This window comes from Entelurus aequoreus, linkage group LG09 (genome assembly GCF_033978785.1).
Source record: "Entelurus aequoreus isolate RoL-2023_Sb linkage group LG09, RoL_Eaeq_v1.1, whole genome shotgun sequence".
In the NCBI taxonomy this organism is placed as follows: domain Eukaryota; kingdom Metazoa; phylum Chordata; class Actinopteri; order Syngnathiformes; family Syngnathidae; genus Entelurus; species Entelurus aequoreus.
Genome location: NC_084739.1, coordinates 34,331,471 through 34,351,914, shown reverse-complemented (window position 1 = coordinate 34,351,914; position 20,444 = coordinate 34,331,471). Strand labels below are relative to the sequence as shown.

The following is a 20,444-nucleotide window of genomic DNA, read 5'->3' as shown; positions in this document are numbered from 1 at the left end:
TTCCAGAAAAATAGTGATTTTTTTAGTTGTGATTTCCTTCTCTGCATGAAAGTTTTAAAGTAGCATATATTATTGCAGTATGAAGAAGAATGTTTTAATGTAGACACATAGAATCATCATACTGCTGTGATTATATGCATCAAGTGTTCATTCAAGGCTAAGGCAAAATATCGAGATATATATCGTGTATCGCGATATGACCTTAAAATATGGCGATATTAAAAAAAGGCCATATCGCCCAGCCCTAATTGTAAGTGACAAAGACTTAATTTAGAGTTATTTGGTAGGGTTGGGGTTAGGGTTAGGGTCAGGGTTGTTGAAAAATAAGGCAATGCAGAATAAGGCATTAATAAGTACTTAATAATGACTAATTAAGAACCAATATGTTACTAATTTGCATGTTAATAAGAAACTAATTAATGGTGAATATGTTCCCCATACTAAAGTGTTACCGTTTTTTTTCTTTACCTGGAGGATGCTGGCTCCCTGCGCCACAGTCTCCAGTATGCTGGTCTCGTAGCTGTTCTGGAGGAAGATGGGTCTGTTGTCATTAACATCCTGCACCTCTACAAACACAGTGGCTGTGCCTGTCCTCCTGCTGCCCGCCGGACCGTTGTCTGGGTGAACAAACAAAACCATTTACCTACATTTCAACATAGGGCAGGTCTGGTGTACTTTTAGGTCCAACACCTCCATGGACATGATGGAACCAATTCTGGTTAGCCTGCAATCATCAGCCACAACAGGAGGTGCAATTTAATCATCCGATGAGGCCCAATTTAGGGAGCTGTATCAAAAATGGTGCCTTTACAAAGATAATATTGATAATATTGTATCTATTTACTCCTGTCCACAAAATCCACTTAAAGTTTTTTATAACATGCTTTAAAGTGATGGCAAATAAACTCAATTCCTGGAATGCAATGATTTGTATATTCCACTTTTTAAAAAAAAAATACAAGCCTTATGGCAAACTAGGCTCGCTACGGGGTAAGTGGAAGAAAAATATCTGCTTTTCTTATCTCTTGTAAAGGTGGTTCATATTATATGTGTGTGCTGCATATTCCACAACATAACGAAACAGCACAGGTTGGACCGTTGGAGCATACGAAGTCATGAATGTGGAGAGAAATGAGTGTGTCCATGGGCAGAGCTGATATAGGATACACACAAGCCTCATTTAAATAGGGCGGTCTGCACCACTTTTGCACTAGTTATCAATTGTACATGCAGTCTTAATAGAGGACCTGCAACACACCAACTATTAGTACTTGCATTTTTGTTTAACTTTGCAAACTCTTAGTAAATCAGGCCCTGATTGACTGTGGGTATTTTAAGCCGCCAGCAGAGGGCAGCACTTTCCTCATTTGGGAGCCATAAAAAGGCAAACCCATTATAACTTATAACATAATTTTAACATTGAAACTTGTGGAATGCAATTATTGTTGTATTCCACTTTTGTTTAAAAAAATACAAGAATTATGACAAACAAGTCTCGCAAGGGGGTAAGTGGAAGAAACGTCTCTGCTTCTCTTATAATTAAATACATAATCATATTAATTTCATATTTGTCCGATTAAAATCAATTTTATTTTCATTTTCCTTCTTTCAATTCACCCTATTTTGTAATGTTTTCTCTTGCTAATAGAGCAAAACTACATGATAAACAGCATTATTATTAGAGATGTCCGATAATATCGGACATCTCATAATATCGTTTTTTTTATTAAATCAACATAAAAAACACAAGATACACTTACAATTAGTACACCAACCCAAAAAACCTTCCTCCCCCATTTACACTCATTCACACTCATTTACAAAAAAGGGTTGTTTCTTTCTGTTATTAATAGTCTGGTTCCTACATTATATATCAATATATAACAATACAGTCTAATAATAATAATAATAATGAATTGCATTTGTAACACACTTTATATTTGTTAAAATCTCAAAGTGCTACAAAGTATAAAAATAAAAATAGAAAGTAAGAATATATAATACAAAATTAAAATAGAAATAAAATCATGACACACACTAGATAAACACTAGATAAAACAGAAACATAGATAAAAATAGAAATAAGAGCATGAAAGCACTGGATAAAACAGGGATATGCAAGGGATACAGTCCGTAAGCAAGTGCTGCTGGTCCACTAATAGTACTAACCTTTAACAGTTAATTTTACTAATTTTCATTAATTACTAGTTTCTATGTAACTGTTTTTATATTGTTTTACTTTTTTTTAATTCAAGAAAATGTTTTTAATTTATTTATCTTTTTTTATTTTATAATTTTTAAAAAAAAAGGACCTTAGCTTCACCATACCTGGTTGTCCAAATTAGGCATAATAATGTGTTAATTCCACAACTGTATATATCGGTATCTGTTGATATCGGTATCAGTTGATATCGGTATCGGTAATTAAGAGTTGGACAATATGGGAATATCGGATATCGGCAAAAATCCATTATCGGACATCCCTAATTATTATACATTATCTTTTGTCACCCTTCATATCTGTTTGTTTTTTCCGGTATACATCTAACTTTTCACCATTGTTCCTCATCATGTATCGCTTGTATTCAGACACGTGACTTCTTGCCGTAAATGAAAACCAGTGGTGGTCATCCAAGCTACGATGGCTGTTGTACAGTAAGCAGCGCATGAACTATCTGACTACAAAAGAGGCTTGAATCTTCCTGCGAAAAGCAGATAGGAGCAAAAAATCAAACAATGCAATGGAAAAGATCCCTATACTTTATCAAAAAAAGATTTGTCGGGTGATACCAAGTATTATACGTCGGTCGCTTTCGCAGAGATATCGAAATATTGTGCTTCAGACATCATTGTACACGACAAAACAGATGAAAAATTGGAAAAGCATGGAGGTCTAGAACTTCTTTGTGTGTGACTGGGTCAAGGAAATTGGTATCAAGACTCTCCCGGATAAATATGTTTGGTTTTTGCTCAGGTAAGGCTGCATTTCATGATTTCACTTTGCGTTTAACCATGTTTGTTGCTGTTGCACGCACCATTTACAAGTAGGGTGTTTTTCCCCGTCTTTATGAAAATATAACTATAGATGTCAACATTGTGTATGTGCTGAAATATTCATTTATGATTGCTGCCTTTGGTAAAAGCTTAACTCTTTTAGGTTTTGCTCACATTTGATTTATTTTATTTAGATACGCCGAGTGTCTAAATTTCTTAAACATGTGTTTAAGAAATACAAATAATATCAAGATAATACTTAAATAGGAAATAATAAACGTTAAAAGTACATCAAACAAACTGCCAGCTTGTGCATCCTTCAACTGCTCCCTTGGACTAGAGTGTGAGCTGCATGCTTTTCTAGTCGTTTTTTGTAAAATCTTGCACTCTTCCTTCCTTTTTGATTGCCTTTCGAGGAACTTTGAAGAAATGTGTATCCTTTTCGCGATTTGAACGATTCGTACAGCCGAAAATAACACAAGCAGAGGGCATTTTTTCTTCGAAAAAGGCTAAATGGCGCCTCGTACCGATTGAAAACAGAGCTAGCTTGACCACCACGCGTATGTTTTGGGCGGGATGTGAGCCGGACGTGACATCAGTAACATCCTAGCAACTGTGCGCTATGAGGCCCCCACTTCTGTAAATATGCACTTCATTAAAACAAAAACAAATTGCACGCTAGAAAATGTATACATTTTTCTACTAGTTGACCTTTGTCCTTATTATGAAAACAGTACCAGTAATTAAGCGTTCATTTATCTACTTTATACATCCATCCATCCATTTTTTCAGATTGTCCCTCTTGGAGTCGGAGCAGCTGCACTCAAGCGGAAGGCATGTAAATTCATTTATCAGTGGCAAGCCACCATTACCCTTGGACATGAACACATTAAGAGGCACCTGGTCTGCCAGAGAATAAGAGGACAGAGCCAGAGGGATCCCATTTACCTCAATTTTAACGAGTAATCAGAATACTCTAAATACTTTTTCAGAAACGCAACTATCGACACATTTTGGGTGACATGAAAGCACATAATGTATCACTCTTCTTTTTAACAAGCCCTGAGAGCTGCTGTGAGCCCCCCCCCCTCCCCCATCTAAAAGCACTCACAGGCACACTCTGTTTTGTTTGTGACATTGAATAAAAAGCAACGACAGAAAGAAACGACAAAGGAAAGTTAACTTGAAGTTTTAAACACGTTTGTTTTACTTTTCATGTTTTTTATTAACTTGTTACAAACGTGGCATGGCCAAATATTCAAATTTGTTGATTATGTAATTATTTCCGCCCCCACCATGCCACAAATAGTGGCAAACACTCTACTTTGACCAGGATGCCTTGACATTTATTAAAACATTACATCAATCTTATTGAGCTATCATTAATTAGAATGAATTATACATTTGGGCTTACAGAGTTACAATTATACAATCAACATTATGATTAATAAAACACATATGTTTGATCATTACAGTTATTTTATACGACAAACTTATAAATATAAGTCCATTTGGTGCAAAATATTGGAAGCACCTCTAAGGATGACATCACTAAAGCAACTACATTTGTAATAATAACCATATTTTCAAATAAATAGTGCCTTGAGAGTGTTAATCAGCTAGTTTACAACAGTTTTTCATGTGAATTACAACATAATTGTTTTTTTTAAACCTATATGCATTCTCTCTGCCTGTCTTCTCACTTACCCTGTCAGCATCCTGACTCAATTGTTTCTAAAACAGAACACGCTCATTTCTTTCTTGTCAAACAACAAAGGCGGATGAGCCAAAAAAAAAAAAAAAAATCTGAGCTGACTGCAGGCATCACTTATTTTTCGTCATCATACCGAACACAGAAATGAGTCGCTTTGAGGCAGACAAAGAGACAAAGAGACAAAGGAAACATAACAGATGGTCAAAAGGAAAATGTCACATACCTATGGCTTCTACAACCAGAGTGTATGTAGCCTGGGTTTCTCTGTCAAGTCCAACCACTGTCCGCACAATGCCGTCTCTGAAGCCCACGCTGAATTTACCATCCTGATTACCGCCTATAAAAACATGTCAAATACATATATTTATTTACATATACATGTCAACAGCTTAGAAAAATATACGCCATTAGTCCCTTGCAATGACAACAACACAAACATGCGGACTGATACGCATTTTAGCGCGATGAGAATAGTTGCAAACCTCTCCGTCCGTGACCTCTAACCTGTGATGAAGTAGCTCAGTTCTGCGTTCAGGCCAGCGTCGTCGTCGGTGCAGATGAGCTGTGCCACAACGTGGTCTCTAGGGACATTTTCCTTCAGGGACACATTGTATACACCAGGGTTGAAGGTGGGTGTCTCGTCATTCACGTCTAGGACTACACACAAACACAGAAATTAGGACAAAATAAGGTAATACAAGAAATGTTCTTAAACACTTATCAATTATTGCATCTATTAAAACACCTGCAAACTTGATGGCGCACACAAAGCTGATCTACTAAGCTGGTGCGCAGAGGATTCATCTCTTAAACGAGCAAAATAGAGAGCACAATCCAAATATCTGTCTTCATGTACTGTATTTTCCCTACTATAAGCCGAACCAATATATAAACCGTGGGTTTATTGATTTTTAAATGCGCCAGAAAATAAACCGTTTGTACACTCTTGGTGGTGATTCAATGCCCAGTAGCGCGTAAATGTGTTTCTGTATAGTATTTCTCCAGAAATGGTCATGTGGTTACATAAATTATGGTATTTTGAGAGGTAATCATTGGACACAGGATATCACTGAAGGCCTAGGTGGGAAACGCACGGCCCACCACTGAACCGAACCCACAAAATTTTAGAAGAAAAAAAACACATTTGTATATTAACCGTATCAGACCATAAACCGCAGCTCTATATTGGTATGTTGAGAAATTACATATTTACATAGAAATATTTTGTAACTGTTTAATTACATGCCTTGTTTGCAAACTGTGCCTGTAACAAGGCAGTAAAACGGCTGATTAAACAAAACAGTAAAGTAATTGATGTCTTTATTCATCCTTTATGAGATAAATGAGACTGTCTTCATTTTAAATAGGGTTTAAGATGTTTATTAGGATTCTTCCTCTTTTGAACAGTTTCTTAAAGTGAATGATTTTGTTTTCTTTGCTCAGTCCATTCCATGATTTAGCCATTAGCAAAGAAATATCCATGGATTAGCCACATCTTTGTTTAAGCAGCAGTGTTGCATGCATAAAATATGCTGATTATCAGAAAGCCCACAATACTGGGAGATGTAAAGGAGGAGATTCACCCTCACCCTATCAAAACTGAAACTGGTTTGTGGCTGTCAGAAAGGAGGCAATTGCGCTGCAAAGACAAAGGATAGAGAGACAGCTGTCCATCCTACATGTGCATGTCAAAGTATTTAGGCTGTCAGAAATAAAAATATTAGACATGTCATCCATTCATCAATATCGTTTTTATCAGGACCGGTTACAGGTTGGACCGTTGGAGCTAATGATGTCATGAATGCGGAGGGAAATGAGTGTCTCCATAGGCAGAGCTGATTATGGGATATGCAGAATCCTCATTTAAATAGGGCGGTCTCCACCACTTTTGCCTTTGTTATCAATTGTCTTAGTATACCACCTGCAACATGCCCACTAGTAGCACTCACATTTTTTCCCCACACTTATTTGGATCTTAGCAAATCAAGCCCTGTTTGACTGTGGGTATATAGTGGCGCCAGCAGGGGGCAGCACTTCCCTCATTTGTGAGCCATAAAGAGGCAAACCCCATATGAATGAGAGAATGTAATCATCAAATGCTTCAGCAGTTTCATATGTAGGATAATATCAGAGAGCGTAGAGGGAAATCAAGTCCAATTCTCATGATTATCAGACACTCACCAGTGACAGTGAGAGTTGAAGTCGAAGTGCGGGGGAATTTCCCTGCGTCGAATGCTATAATCCTCAAATGATACAGTCCGATCTGCTCCCGATCAAGAATTGCAGATGAAGTGAGGATTCCTGTGGAAGTATTCAGGTAGAAGTCCAAACGGGGCATACCCATCTGTAGGGCCATCGTTATCAAACCGTGCTTATCCTGATCAGGGTCTTCCACCTGAACCTAAAAGAGGAAGAGGAGGACAAGTGTGGTGATGTGATGTAATGTGCTTTAATAAATACTTGCAAATAATATAGCTCATAATCTCTGTTGAAGTTAATTTCAAAGGTGTTTGATGGGTTAGGTTGTTCCTCACCAAATTCTTCCAGGCATGGATTAATTAATATAACAAGAGTTTTTTTTACATTTTTTTTATACTGCATCTATATTAATAAAAGGCTCAAAAAGGCTAATCAAGAAATGACTAAAATCAATGGAAGAGTGCTCTCAAAAAATACGTCCATCCATCCATTTTCTACCGCTTAATCCCTTCGGGGTCGCGGGGGGCACTGGAGCCTATCTCAGCTACAATCGGGCAGAAGGCGGGGTACACCCTGGACAAGTCGCCACCTCATCGCAGGGCCAACACAGATAGACAGACAACATTCACACTCACATTCACACACTAGGGTCGATTTAGTGTTGCCAATCAACCTATCCCCAGGTGCATGTCTTTGGAGGTGGGAGGAAGCCGGAGTACCTGGAGGGAACCCACACAGTCACGGGGAGGACATGCAAACTCCACACAGGAAGATCCCGAGGCCGAGATTGAACTCACGACTACTCAGGACCTTCATATTGTGAGGCAGACGCACTAACCCCTCTTCCACCGTGCTGCCTCAAAAAATACGTATTTCATAAAAATAATAATGATCAGTTTTGATTGACACTGCAATGCCAGAGAGGTATATACATGCAGGTGCATCTCAATAAATTAGTATATTATGCAAAAGTTTTTTGATTTCAAGAGTTCAATTCCGACTAAGAAAGCAATGAAAGGCTCAGAAATGTGTTGCAGTTCATTTGTTGCTTAGTTTACAAAATATAACTTTGTGACAATTTTTCAAATGTCACTTATTTGGGGTTTTCATTCTGAGCTGTAAGCTATAATCATCAAAATTAGTACAATATTAAGAAATGCATTGTTGAAATATTTCACTGTCCGTGCAGTCAAACTATAGAATATGCGTGTGGAGAGGGGCGTGGTTCGCGCGTTCCCTGCGGGCGGGGTGTGTGCGGGGGCCGGCCATGAAGCAGCAGACAGGTGAGTGGATGGCTCAGCTGGAACGAGTTATCTAATCACCTGTTCCTTTATTAGCAGCGTCTCTGGAGCGGCGACCACGCCCGGCGGAGCCACCCGGAGCCCGCGAACAGGTTCCCCAAGCGGGCATGCAAAAAGAACACACACCCACACGCACCCAGAGACACACAAGGGGGGACACACGGGGGTATAATATCTTTCCGATTTGTGAATTCCAGGGTACCGGCGCTGCGGAGAAAGGGCTTCCCTCGCAGATGGCACCTCAAACACCAGGGCCGATGTGCTGGAGGTGCGGACGGCCCGGGCACGTGCGCCGAGAGTGCTCCATAATGGAGGTGGGGCAGGTGATGCGGGTTGTCGGGCCTCCAGAACCCGCCCCCGATCGGGGGGAGATGTACTGTGTCCCGGTAAGGGTACAAGGGGGTACATATCGGGCGATGGTGGATTCGGGCTGCAAACAGACCATGATCCACCAAAACCTGGTTCGACCCGGGGCGTTGAGGCAGGCGACACGGGGGAAAATTAGGTGTATTCATGGGGATGTGCACGAGTACCCTATGGTGCCAGTGGAAATTTTATATAATAATCAAAAGCATAATGTCAAGGTTGCCGTAAGCACGCACCTTACGCACCCCGTAATTCTAGGGACGAATTGGCCGGGATTCATGCGTGGGGGTGCGTTCACGGACAGTAGGAGAGGGGAGTATCCGCGCAGTTCTCAGCGGCGACGCGGCTTCATCCGGTACTGCCGAGAGGGAACCGGTGGGGGCTTCGCGGGAGGCCCCCTCGGCTCCCCGGTGGCAACCTACTGAGGATTTTCCCCTCGAGCAGTCCCGTGATGAAACCTTGCGCGAGGCCTGGGACCAGGTGGATTATATTGACGGTCAGCTGGTGCGCCCGGGGAAAGCGAAGGTATTCCCCCATTTTTCAATTATTCGGGATAGATTATACCGAGTGGGCCGTGACACGCAAACCGGGGAGGAACACACCCAGTTGTTGGTGCCAAAACGCCGCCGGGAAATGGTTTTTCAGGCGGCGCATTTTAATCCTATGGCTGGCCACTTAGGGTATGAGAAAACACTCAATCGGGTCATGGTCCGATTCTATTGGCCAGGCCTCCGGGCCGACGTGCGCCGTTGGTGCGCGGCCTGCCCGGACTGCCAGCTGGTGAACCCGGCGGCCAGCCCAAAGGCGCCCTTGCGCCCATTACCGCTCATGGAGGTCCCGTTCGAGAGAATTGGGATGGACCTCATCGGACCATTTCACCCGAGCACACGGGGATACCGCTTTGTGTTAGTCCTGGTGGATTACGCAACGCGCTATCCCGAAGCAGTGCCCTTGCGCTCTATCTCTGCCAAGAGTGTTGCGCAAGCACTGTTTCAGGTCATCTCCCGAGTTGGAATCCCGAAAGAGATTCTGACTGACCAGGGCACGTCCTTTATGTCACGCACGATAAAGGAACTTTACGGGTTACTGGGAATTAAAGCGATCCGCACCAGCGTGTACCATCCACAAACGGATAGGCTGGTGGAGAGATTAAACAAAACGCTGAAAACCATGATCCGTAAATTTATGCACGAGGACAAACAGAATTGGGATAAATGGTTGGACCCCTTAATGTTTGCGATGCGGGAGGTACCTCAGGCCTCAGTTGGTTTTGCACCTTTCGAGTTATTGTACGGCCGGAGGCCTCGCGGAGTGCTGGACGTCATTAAAGAAAGCTGGGAGGAGGGTCCAAGCTCCAGCAAAAATGAAATTCAGTACGTCATGGACATGCGAGCAAAACTCCACAAGGTGGGGCACTTGTCACGTGAGAATTTGCTCCGTACCCAAGAGCGTCAGCGGCGCACGTATAACAGGGGGACCCAACTACGCAAATTCACACCGGGAGAAAAAGTGCTTGTATTGCTTCCAACCTCAAGCTCCAAATTACTTGCAAAGTGGCAGGGGCCCTTTGAGGTCGCACGGCAAGTGGGTGATGTCGATTATGAGGTTCGGCGCTCGGACCGACGCGGAGACACTCAGATCTACCATCTGAACCTGCTGAAGGCATGGAAGGAGGCGCAGCCTGTTTCCATGGTGACAGTGGTGAGGGAAGAGGAGGAGTTGGGGCCGGAGATCCCGCGCTCTGGCCCGGCCCCTCAGCTGTCCTGTGATGACCAGCTCACATTGGCGCAGAGAGCGGAGGTTGCTGAGTTACAGCGGCGCTACTCTGATGTGTTCTCCTCGCGGCCCGGTCGCACGAGTCTCATCCGCCATCATATTGAGACCAGCCTGGGGGTTACGGTGCGGTCTCGGCCATATCGGCTTCCCGAACACAAGCGCAAAATAGTTCGGGAGGAATTAAAAACCATGCTTGAGTTGGGGGTGATAGAAGAATCCCACAGCGCGTGGTGCAGTCCTATTGTTCTGGTTGGGAAGAAGGATGGGACTGTGCGGTTCTGTGTGGATTACCGCAGGGTGAATGAACAATCACGGTTTGACGCGTACCCAATGCCTCGGGTCGACGAGCTCCTGGATCGGCTGGGCACTGCTAATTTTTTCACGACACTGGATTTGACCAAGGACTACTGGCAGATTCCCTTGTCACCAGAGTCCCGAGAAAAAACGGCCTTTTCAACTCCGGACGGTTTGTACCAATTTGTGACACTTCCGTTTGGCTTGTTCGGTGCGCCCGCCACGTTCCAGCATCTCATGGACCGCGTGCTACGACCCCACGCTGCATACGCGGCTGCCTACCTGGATGATGTCATCATCCAGAGTAGCAGCTGGGAACAACACATGCGACGGGTGGGGCCGTTGCTCGAGTCCCTGAGGCGGGCGGGGCTCACCGCCAACCCGGCAAAGTGCGCGGTTGGCCGGAGGGAGGTACAGTATCTGGGGTACCACTTGGGAGGGGGACAGGTGCGGCCGCAAGTGGACAAAACAGCGGCGATCGCGGCCTGTCCACCCCCCAAGACAAAAAAAGAGGTGAGGCAGTTTTTGGGACTGGCGGGCTATTACCGCCGGTTCATTCTCCGGTTCGCGGACTGGACCGGCCCGCTGACTGACCTCACCCAAAAGGGTGCTCCAGAACTGGTCCAGTGGACGGAGCAGTGCCAGCGGGGGTTTGAGAAGGTAAAAACAGCACTCTGCGAGGAGCCGGTGCTGCACATGCCTAATTTTGACATCACTTTCTGTCTGCAGGCGGACGCGTCGGGCCGGGGACTGGGGGCGGTGCTGTCTCAGCGGGTGGGGGGCGTCGACCGCCCCGTGCTGTACATCAGCCGGAAACTCTCGGACCGGGAGGCAAGGTACAGCACGGTGGAGAGGGAGTGCCTTGCCATCCGGTGGGCGGTCGGGGCCCTCCGCTACTACCTGTTGGGGCGTGCCTTCAGTCTCTGCTCGGACCACAAACCGCTCCAGTGGCTCCACCGCATGAAGGACGCCAACGCGCGGATCACCCGGTGGTATCTGGCATTACAGCCCTACAACTTCCGGGTGGTCCACAGGCCGGGCACGCAGATGGCCGTGGCAGACTTCCTCTCTCGCCCCGCGGTGGGGGGGGGGGGGGGGAGTGGGCGCGGCCGGACGGCTGCCCGGCCTAAATTTGGCGGTGGAGGCATGTGGAGAGGGGCGTGGTTCGCGCGTTCCCTGCGGGCGGGGTGTGTGCGGGGGCCGGCCATGAAGCAGCAGACAGGTGAGTGGATGGCTCAGCTGGAACGAGTTATCTAATCACCTGTTCCTTTATTAGCAGCGTCAGAGACCATGAGGGGGAGCGGAGCTGGAAAGCAGGAGCGAGTACAGGAGGAGAGGGCTGAAAAGCCAAAGGAGAGACATTGTGCGAAAGAAGAGCTGAAAAGCCAAGAGAGACTGGTGTGAGAAAAGAAGTAAAACAGTTGTAAAACGCCGCAGCAAGGGCTGAAAAGCCGGGAGAGACTTGTATGAGAAAAGAATTAAAACAATTGTAAAAACCACATCCGAGAATGTTGTGCCTTCCCTGGTGGTCCAAGAGGAACCCGAGACAGAGACATCTCACAATGCGTTTTACTTTTTAACTCAATAACTGAAAAAAAGTTACTTTTCAACAAAAAATAACATTCTATTTTATTGAGATTCACCTGTATTATTATGTTTATTTTAATTATACTGCAACACCCATGTTGAGAAATTCAAGTCAAGTCAATTTGAACGCCGTGCACTTTTGTACCACTACAAAGTATAAGCCAGTGGTTCTCAAGACTTTTTTTTCCCAAGAACCATGTACTACCATGGTAACCCACATTAAAATGCAGTACCGTAGTAGACCTAAGTACTCATTAAAACAAGTCTTTAAGGTTTTATTTACAACAAGTATTTTTTATATTTTGGCCACCGTAACATTACACACAGTTTGAACAGCAAGGCTGTTTTGAATACAGGACAATTAAACACTGTACTCATAATTAAAATATAAAGCAATAATATACAAAACGATATTTAAAACAAAGTTTACCAAATTTTACAAATGAAATCAGGCTTCCGTCCACTCAGAAAGTCACCCCTTCAGTAAGTGAAGAATTCATTAGGGTCAGGCGGTTCCTTATGGTCCATTTCATAACAATATATAAATAACAAATGTCAGTGTTTATCTCACGGCGACAACACATATACATTATATTTAGCATTAACCTGTTAGCATTGGCATTCGGTTCACTTCAGTTGAAGATAATAACTGTGCACATGTGTAATTAACTACATGTACAAAGTAAACAGTGAATATTTGATTTGATTTACCTTCGTTTCACTTGTTTACTGCCTCCATTAGTTCACATTACTCTTTAAACTACGAGTGAGCAGCTCGCCTCGCCGCTTCAAAGTCCGGCTGAATACATTATATTCCTCAGGAAATACGTTTAAAAGAGTCCACCCACTTCTCGTAGCTTCGCGTACCAAAATTAAATTGTACAAATTTGTAAACAGCACGAAACTGCATACGAGTTTAAACACTACGGCTGAGTAAAAACAGTACAAGATGGTCCCACTAATTAGCTGTCTTTATCACACAGATGCCACACAAAAGTTTATACAACTTGAAAGTTCCTTTCGATCTTCCTTCTCTCTGTTGTCAAGTATGTTGTGATAAAAATAATAATAATAATAATGGATTAGATTTTATATCGCGCTTTTCTAGTATTAGATACTCAAAGCGCTCACAGAGAAGTGGGAACCCATCATTCATTCACACCTGGTGGTGGTAAGCTACATTTGTAGCCACAGCTGCCCTGGGGTAGACTGACGGAAGCGAGGCTGCCAGTTTGCGCCTACGGCCCCTCCGACCACCACCTATCATTCATTCATCATTCATTCACCAGTGTGAGTGGCACCGGGGGCAAGGGTGAAGTGTCCTGCCCAAGGACACAACGGCGGATTAGGATGTCAAGAGGCGGGGAGCGAACCTGCAACCCTCAGGTTTATGACACTGCCACTCTACCCACTACGCCATACCGCCCCACACAAGAAATAGGAAATTAACGAGTTGTCCCCACCTTGTTTCTTCGCTAGGATTATGAGACATTCTTCACCTAAATGGGAATATATGAACATACTAGCAGTCGGCATCCTAATGACAGCAGACCTTATACCAGGGGTCGGCAACCCAAAATGTTGAAAGAGCCACATTGGACCAAAAATACAAAAACAAATCTGTCTGGAGCCGCAACAAATTAGAAGCCATAATACAAACAGATAGTGTGTCATGAGATATACATTGAATTAAGATGACTTAAAGGAAACTAAATGAGCTCAAATATAGCTACAAATGAAGCATAATGATGCAATATGTACATACAGCTAGCCTAAATAGCATGTTAGCATCGATTAGCTTGCAGTCATGCAGTGACCAAATATGTCTGATTATCACTCCACACAAGTCAATAACATCAAAAAAACTCACCTTTGTGTATTCACGCACAACGTTAAAAGTTTGGCGGACAAAATGAGACAGAAAAAGAAGTGGCATAAAACACGTCCTAGAAAGTCGGAGAAAGTTATACATTGTAAACAAACTAAGGTGAGTTCAAGGACCGCCAAAATTAGTAGGACAAAACGGCGCTCGCCAAATACTCGAATCAGTGAAGCATGTTTAATACAAACAGTGTGCTTTATAACAATTAGGGAGGTTTGTGTCATGTTTGTCCTCCTACAGTAACCATATTAAAACAAAAAATATATATTTTTTCCCCTCATCTTTTTCCATTTTTCATACATTTTTGAAAAAGCTTCAGAGAGCCACTAGGGCGGCGTTAAAGAGCCGCATGCGGCTCTAGAGCCGCGGGTTGCCGACCCCTGCCTTATACAGTAAGTACTGTTTTATTATGTTTGTTGGCTCTCATGAAGTCTACAGTGAGTTATAATCAGTGATAAACAAAAAAAAAAAGGCAAACGCTGTGATGCGTTTTTCTTAAAATTATCAAAATACGTAAATGTTAAATGTTATTATAAATGTGTCTGCTACTTCATTACATATACACCTAAATAAACCCTAATGGAGGTGTTTGGATGTTTTTTTTAGGGGCTCTATAGGCAGAATCGAACGGCTCATATAGGCTCCATTGTAAGCGGACTTTTGATTGAATTTATTTAATATTTAGAATGCATTAAAAAAAAGACATTCGTCGTCATCCATCCATCCGTCCATTTTCTACCGCTTGTTCCTTTCAGAGTCGAGGGGGGTGCTGGAGCCTATCTCAGCTGCATTTGGGCGGTAGGTGGGGTACACCCTGGACAAGTTGCCACCTCATCACAGGGCCAACACAGATTGACAACATTCACATTCACACTCACATTTACACACCAAGGACCATTTAGTGTTGCCAATCAACCTATCCCCAGGTGCATTGTGAACAACTGGCAAAATAAATAAAAAAGTGCAGTTCCCCTTTCAAACCCCTGCCTTGTTTTTAATGAATACATAGGCCTACTAAGTTACTGTATTTTCATGTGGTGGTACTTGGACAGCCAAGGTTTTTCTGAGGTGGTAATTGGTAAAAAAAATAAATAAATAAATAAAAGTTTGAGAACCACTGCCTTAAGAACCAAGTTTGGAGTCTGACATGTACCTTAAACACTGATGATCCCACCGGGAGTCCTTCTGGTACTTCAGCCACAAATGGCAGGTTGACAAAGGCGGGGTCGTTGTCATTGAGGTCGAGCAGGTTGACAAATACTGTGGCGCTGGCTGATGTACGCAGTGGAGGTGTACCTCCTACAGAGGGTGCCAGAGAAACACATAAGGCACATATTCTGTTGCCAAGGGAATTTATAGGCAACGATAAAAAGTTTCATGGTCAACATAAAACTTAAGGACGAGGGCTTGGAAATAGAGACTAATCCCCGAGAAATGAAAGCACTCCGCAGAATATAATATGAAGTCAGTGACGAGCGCTCACGGTCTGCAGCTGAGATGATGATGGTCCTCATGAGCATTGTGTCCCCGGGATTGGAGCTTTCCCTGTCTAGGGTTACTCCGCTGGTGCGAATCTTCCCAGTGTTGCTGTTTATGGTGTAGAATGGGTTCTCGGAACTGATGCTGTACACCACAGTGCCGTTCTCCCCGTTGTCAGGGTCCACTGCCAGCACCTGGGAGACGTCAGAGGTAACAGAGACATGGTTCTTTTGGTGGCCCTCAAAAGCGGGCATGTTTTCCTCCACAACGTTTATCATTAGCGCAATCTGCCTCAGGTTTAATGGCACGTCTTAATAAAAGTGTGCTTAACAAGTGGGAATTAATAGGAGAGAGGACAGAGAGTGTCAGATGACGAGAGGGGAGGAATGATAATGTGAGTGCATCCCCCACCTCACCTTCACACACGCCGACTGCTCTCTGCACAGCGCTCGCTAATAAGAAAAATGGCTACGTCTCTTTACGTGATCCCGTTGATGAATTAGACGGGGAGCCCGGCTAAAACATTTGCTGGTTTTTAAAGAGCTGTTCAATTATTCAATGCGCTGACTAAAAACGACAGAAAATGGTTAATTGGTCATTGGAGGAACAAAGGTTTTTTGAGGTAATTAATTATTAAGGCGACATGGTAAGCAAGCGACTTGGAGGCTTATTGATAAGCAAGCATTAAGAAAAGCGGGAGTGACAGGAGAGGTGAGGAAGTGTGTAGCAGTCAGTCCAATTAATCAATTCCATTAGAAGATAGTGAGCTAAAATATTACGTATTTTAAGGCACTGCAAAGTGTTGTTAAGATGCCCAATATGTGAGTGTAAATGACTAATGCCACTCCTTACTATATTCACATCACATACTGTGCGAGGGCCCCATAATCCATGGGATGACCTCTTTTGTGTGAAAAAGCGCATGTAAAATGTCAATTAATAAACGACAGGGTGGTTCATAAGAAATGTTACTGTAAACCAGATGAGGAAATTCCTGAAGGAATTGCGTGTGAATGCTCCAATGCTGAAGTTGAACTGAAATGCTGACAGAATGTAGTATGAATGTAAGAATAGTTTGAATGTAGGAATGGTTTGAATATTGAAGAGGAATTTCCAGGAAAACTGGAATTTGGTTTTGGAGCTTGGGAAAGTTTTAGTTTGAATGTCCAGGGGGGGAAAAAAGTAAATGTTCTGGTTGGTGTTGAAGTAGTAACATTTTCAATTGAGATTTGGTATTATGGAATTTCGGGAAAACCGAGAATTTTTCCAGTTTGAAAAACAACTTTGTTTTTTGTCCTGATTAAGAGGAATGTTTTGATGGTGGAACGGTTGAAGTGGGTTGAAAAATGTGGAAGGAGTCTTCGACAGAAAAAAGGGCGAAAAAAGGGTTTGGAAAAAAGGGTTTGAAAAAACGTGATTTATGGAAATTTGTGGAATATTTTTTAACTTGGAAAAATTATAGTTTGAATGTCCAGGATGAGTGGAATGTGTTGAAGGTGGAATGGTTTGAATCGTTTAAAAATTCTGGAAAAGGTGGAAGTTTGAAAAATGGCCAATTAATTTTGAATGGGAAAAATGTCCCGGAAAACCTGGAATTCTGGAAAATCTGGGAATTTTTGGAATTTGTCAAGGGAAAGTCCGCGATTCCCGAGTAGGCTGAATAGTTTGAAGTTGGAACTGTTTGAATTGGATGAAAAATGTGGATGTTAGAGCGCGCCAAAATCTGGAGATGAAGATGAAGAAGAAGAAGTTTAATAAATAGATACATTGTGGTGTAGAAAACATGCAATTGTGTAAATGCTTTGGAGCATTCACACAATTTATTCTTAGGCCCTTCATGCTCCATCACTCACTATATCGCACTTCAAATATTGCAGCTTCAATACATCCATCCATCCATCCATTTTTTACCGCTTGTCCCTTTCGGGGTCACGAGGTGTGCTGGAGCCTATCCCAGCTGCATCCGGTAGGCGGGGTACACCCTGGACCAGTCGCCACCTCATTGCAGGGCCAACACAGATAGACAGACAACATTCACACTCACATTCACACAATAGGGCCAATTTAGTGTTGCCAATCAACCTATCCCCAGGTGCATGTCTTTGGAAGTGGGGGGAACCTGGAGAACCCAGCGGGAACCCCCTCAGTCACGGGGCGAGCATGCAAACTCCACACAGAAAGATCCCGAGCCCAGGATCGAATATTTTTCAAAATTAAGTGTTGAATTAGGTTTTATTTATGTATCTTATGTAATACTGTTCTGCGATGAGGTGGCGACTTGTCCAGGGTGTACCCCGCCTTCCGCCCGATTGTAGCTCGCAACCTCGAAGGGAATAAGCGGTAGAAAATGGATGGATGGATGGATGTATTACTGTTCAGTATTTGATTACCTATTACAGTATTATGTTGTGCCAGTCGATAAAGATATTCCCCAAGACAGACTTACGCTGCCAAGGGTTACGCTGCCAAGAACAACACTTATAAACGCCAATCTTGGCGCTATTCTATCTTTACTGCCACAATCTCAAGTTGACCAAATTTTGGCAGAACAACGTTTTAGTCTTTAGATTTTGAAAATAATTATGCAATTTGGTATTCTTTTAGTTAGACCTGTGTTTTTATTTCCGTACCTGACGGTTTGGGGCGGTATAGCTCGGTTGGTAGAGCGGCCGTGCCAGCAACTTGAGGGTTGCAGGTTCGATCCCCGCTTCCGCCATCCTAGTCACTGCCGTTGTGTCCTTGGGCAAGACACTTTACCCACCTGCTCCCAGTGTCACCCACACTGGTTTAAATGTAACTTAGATATTGGGTTTCACAATGTAAAGCGCTTTGAGTCACTGGAGAAAAGCGCTGTATACATATAATTCACTTCACGGTTTAGGCTAGGATGGTACACCCCCTTGTCCTGGTTCACAGTCTGGGCGGCGCGCTTCCTCATCTCGATGGAATCAGGCGTGCTTCCGAATCCGGCGCCACACTGTGAACCAGGACAAGAGGGCACACCAACTTTCCCACACCTGGGACATAGCCCTGAAGATGTCGGACTGCAGATGGCGCTGTCAGCCTGCTACTACAAGCAGGAAGACAGCACCAAAAAACTGTTTTAATCAGCAGACCAGACACATCACAGCAACATCACGTGACAACTTTGAGGAAGGCAAAAGTTGTAGCCGAAACCGTCAGGTACGGAAAGAAACAGCCTGGCTGTAAGAATAACAAACTGCAGAACAACTTTTTGATGGACTTCATTTTTGACATTGGTGAAACTTTGACGAGAGCGATTTCAAGAGGCAAGACGTGAGACGGACCAGACTCGATGTGACTCAGAGTGCCATTATTGCTAACAAGACTGCTATAAGCTATCAGCAGTCTCGTCTGGGCAGTGCAAAGTGGAAAGGAAGTTGTCAAGATGAACTTTAACTTCGACATCAATTTGACATGAGCTATGTGGACTGACTAACAAGACGGGATGCTAAGAACAAAGCCAAAGATCGTAGCTGCGACTGTTCACAAAGTATTTCCACGTAGTGGCCGTGTTGTAGTAGCCGGGTGACTGCCATAGCAGTGGCGCTTGGAGAATCCTCTGGGCTACTGGTGAGTACTGTAATCTACAGTAGAACACACTCAAAGCTACTATTGTTGGTGTAAAGGTGACTATATGGATGTTTAATAATGTTACAAAAATGTATTTAGAAGGTCTTTATCACTTTTTTTCTGCTGTAAATATGAACATATTTGATGTAATAATGGTAATCCTATTTCGCGGAAATTTGTTTACCACGGTGTTGTCTGCTACCAATTAACCGCTATAAATGAGGGACAGCTGTAATGGTGTATAACCCCACCTACTCCCATTGTTGCCCGTGGCGCACAGTGTTAGTGCTGGGCTGGTGAATAAGTAGACTCAGATGCAAATACCGGTCGGAGATGTGCCAGGAATATATCTCAAAATCAGTTCAAATTTGATTAAAAAAGCGTAAAAATATTTTAATGTAAATCAAATAGTGTGACATTTTTTTTATATGTAGTTGGGGGTTTAAAATACAATTCTGCTTGTAGAGCTTATAGCGCTCTGCTGTGATGTAACGATATGAACATTTCATATCACGGTTATTGAGACCAACAATTTCATGATTATAATCATTATCACCCTATAGTTGAATGTGCTCGAAAAGTACTAACAGACACACTGAAATAGTTTAACCAAAATAACAACAAATAAAATACTGTACACACTTTCTTGGCAGAAAAACAATGAAATATTATTCTGGCTTCTTAAAGAGGAACTGAAAGTTTTTTTTTGAATTTTGCATATTGTTCACAATCATTATGAAAAACAAGACGACAGATGTATTTTTTTAAAGCATTCTAACTCGTAAATAAAAGTCAGCTTACATCGGAGCCAATGAGAGGTCCTCTATTCCTCCCATAAAACCCAATAAAAAACACCCCAAAAGCACCATAAATACTCAATTTCCATTTTGTGACTTAAATATTAACCAAGTATTAGTGATATTGTTATTATAAGCAGTATAGCAGACAAACTGTTTATAGCGGCGCCGTGATGATGAGCTTGCATGCCAATGTTGACATAATCGACCATTCAGCTGCTTCTTCGCTTCCTTGCTTGTGGAAGATTATTGTAGATCATAAATTATGCCTCTCAACTGGATATTAGAAGGACGAGGATGTAATGTGACAAACTGGTACACTTTGACAGCCGATTTAGACCCGGAAATGGAGAGAACAACGCGAAAAGACGCTCCACCCCCATTTGCGGGGGTTATGAGTTATCCTTTATCTAAATAGGAATATATGAACATTTTAGCAGTCGGTATCCTAATTCAGAAGA

The 20,444-nt window shown here is 43.0% G+C and overlaps 1 protein-coding gene across 1 annotated transcript in view; it reads right to left on the bottom strand.

Moving 5' to 3' along the window:
* The window catches only part of LOC133656976 (cadherin-23-like), a 379,926-nt gene that overhangs the window by 23,272 nt on the left and 336,210 nt on the right, over nt 1-20,444 (bottom strand). Inside the window, exons 22-27 of the mRNA XM_062057866.1 lie at nt 15,597-15,786; nt 15,267-15,412; nt 6,890-7,109; nt 5,213-5,365; nt 4,932-5,045; nt 469-617 (exon numbers count right to left, since the gene is read on the bottom strand). Of these exons, the coding sequence (XP_061913850.1) occupies nt 469-617; nt 4,932-5,045; nt 5,213-5,365; nt 6,890-7,109; nt 15,267-15,412; nt 15,597-15,786 (972 nt within the window). The remainder of the gene's footprint in view (nt 1-468; nt 618-4,931; nt 5,046-5,212; nt 5,366-6,889; nt 7,110-15,266; nt 15,413-15,596; nt 15,787-20,444) is intronic.